Below are 2,514 nucleotides of genomic sequence, written 5' to 3' on the forward strand. Positions count from 1 at the left end.
ACCTTGGACACGGCACCAGGCCCAACCCAGTCCCTGGTACCCTCCCGGGAGGATTCCGGTCCGGCCTCAAATCAGCACCTCAGACAGCTCCCAGCCCAACACCCATCCCTCCCCCCTCCCTCTGGAAACAACCAAATAAATTAAAAGGTGGGGGGAACAAAAACATCTAAGGATGAGGAAGAGGAGGTGCCCCTCCCCCAGTGTAAGAAGAGTTTCTGTCTCCTCCCATCCTTCCGCTGAGGCGCCGCCGCCGCCGGGGTGGCCTCCTAGGTTGATTTTGCTCCCAAACCTCAGCCTCTTGAAGCCGGCATCTCCCCCACCCCCCAACTCCCGGCATGCAACACGTTGGAAAAGGTAGGGAGAGGAGGTGGGGGTGGGGCGAAGGACCATCCAGGTGGTTGTCTGGGCTCCTAGGGCTGCAGTTTCTCGCCGCACCTCAGTCCGTTCAAATCAAGAATTAATAGTCCCTTTGGTCTGGGAAGAGGGATATGAGGGCTCAGTCGGGGGAAGAAATGCAAGCTGACATAGGTGGGGGTGGGGGGGGAGCAGACAGAAGGGAAGATGGTGACACATGCCAGAAGGGAGGAAAAAAAGAGAACAAGAAGGGGAGCTGGGGACACAGGTGCAGAAAGAGAAACGGGAGCAATGAGAGATAGTCAGGTGGGGGGTAAGATGGAGACGGAAATACACACCCAAGGTACCGAAAATGGAAAGGCAGAGAGGGAGATGGGAAGGCAGACCGGAGGATGAAGGTAGAGGAAGAAGGCCGGGAAATGGTCAAGACCAAGGGACATGGACTTAGAGACGCACACAGAAAGGAAGGAGGAGACCCAGGTAGAATTGAAGACATGGGGCACAGGCAGACAGAAAGGGTGAGGTTGGGGGTTCCCCTCCCACGCGCATCCCCCACCCTATGCCTAGCATATTCAGAGCCGCGGCCTCTGGCGTCCTGGCCTCCACCTTCCCCTGCGGGACAGGGGCGGCTCCTCCTCCGGCCGCGGCGCGGAGCGGCGATAACAGCGGCGGCGGCTTGATGGTCCCGGGGGCTCCGAGTGCGTGTCAGGGGCTGGGATGGGGGTGGGGGGCGGGCGCGGCCCTGGGAATCCCTTAGCGGTCCAGGTTCATAGTCCAGTGCTTGGCTCCGGTCGCGCAGCTGTCCCTGGCGGCCGAGGAGGAGGAGGGGGCCGCGGGCGCGCCCCCGCTGGGTGGACCCCCGGCGCCGGCGGCGGCCTCGCCCTCGTTCTTGAGGTCTTGAAAGACCTGCGTGAAGAAGTGGGGGTCGGCGTTGAGCCGCAGCATCTGGGGGCTGAGCCGCTGGATGAGGCGCAGGCAGCGTTGCCAGAAGCGCTCCTTGTCGGGCTCCACGAGGAAGGGCTTGAGCGGGTATGAGATCTCGTTGCCCATGTAGGAGTAGGCGAGGTAGAGGCAGGTGAGGAAGGCGGCCTGCAGCTCGGCGGCCGACGCCAGCTCATCCCCGCGCAACGACTCGCGGCACAGCAGGTACACGAACACCAGGTTGGCGGGCGTAATGAAGGCCTGGTCTTGCCAGCCCTGCAGCAGCAGCGAGCGGTCCACTCCGCGGAACCAGCCCACCAGCTCGCCCGGGCTCAGCTCCTTGAGGCGGTAGCAGCGTCGGCACACGAAATCGCCCAGGCAGCGCAGCAGCTCGCCGGTGGACGCCTGCACGATGACCCGCCGCGGCGAGCCGCCAGGCACCGGCGGCGCCGCCTGCGGGGCTGGGGGTGGCGGCGGTGGAGGCTTGCCCCCACCGGAACCCGGCGGCGGGGCGGCCCCGCTGCCCCCCGACGGCGGCTCGCAGGTGGCAGCGGCCGCGGGCACGGTGGGCACCGGCACCGCCAGTGGCTTGGTGGCGCCGCCGCCGTCGGGGGGATCCCGACCCTTGCGGAGAAGGTTCTCGCGGTTGCGTTGCTGGACCAGGGGGTCAGGGCCAGTGGATGCCGGCTTGGGCGTCACCTTCTTGCTGCCTTTCTTCTTCTTGGCAGATGCGGCCACCAGGCGCTTCCAGGTCAGCGCCGAGATGAGCACTGACGGCCGCTTGAGCCGGCTCTCGCCTTTGCCGCCCTTGCCTGCTGGCGGCGCCCCGTAGCCCCCCAGCGCCTCGTCCCCCGCGGGCGGCGCTTTCTTCTTCTCTTCGGGCAGCCCGCCGGGCCTCCGGCCCTTGGCCGAAGAGGCGGGGGATAGAGACAGCACCGTGCCCATCCTGCAGAGCGGGGCCGGCGCCCGGGCCCCGGCGGGAACCGCGGGCGGCGCCGCTGTCGCCGCCGCCGCTACTGCAGCCCCCGGAGACCCGGCGGTTGGGGGCCTAGCCCCGGCCCGGGCGCGGGAACGGGCAGGGGAAGGTGGTTGCTTGGCTGCTCCGCGGCGGTTGCTCGGGGTCTGAGCTGCGCCAGCTGCAGCGTCAGCCCCACCCCTTGGGCCCGGTCTTTAGCAGCGCCGCGCCCCGCCTCACGCAGCCAATCCTCGCCCGAATTGCCCTTGTGACCGGCAGCTCCT

At 67.2% G+C, this 2,514-nt stretch overlaps 1 protein-coding gene across 1 annotated transcript; it reads right to left on the reverse strand.

The window, feature by feature from the left end:
- Positions 1 to 1,107: 1,107 nt before the first annotated feature.
- CDK5R2 (cyclin dependent kinase 5 regulatory subunit 2) lies at positions 1,108 to 2,220 on the reverse strand. Its single transcript, XM_047082621.1, has one exon. The coding sequence runs from the start codon at positions 2,218 to 2,220 to the stop codon at positions 1,108 to 1,110; it is 1,113 nt and encodes a 370-aa protein (XP_046938577.1).
- Between the last annotated feature and the right edge of the window lie 294 nt (positions 2,221 to 2,514).

This window comes from Lynx rufus, unplaced genomic scaffold (assembly GCF_022079265.1).
Source record: "Lynx rufus isolate CCGP_SWC_20201006 ecotype Redwood Valley unplaced genomic scaffold, mLynRuf1.p SCAF_2, whole genome shotgun sequence".
In the NCBI taxonomy this organism is placed as follows: domain Eukaryota; kingdom Metazoa; phylum Chordata; class Mammalia; order Carnivora; family Felidae; genus Lynx; species Lynx rufus.

Coding starts and splice junctions, on each gene's coding strand:
- CDK5R2 (XM_047082621.1), bottom strand. CDS start 2,220: ATGGGCACGGTGCTGTCTCTATCCCCCGCCTCTTCGGCCAAGGGCCGG.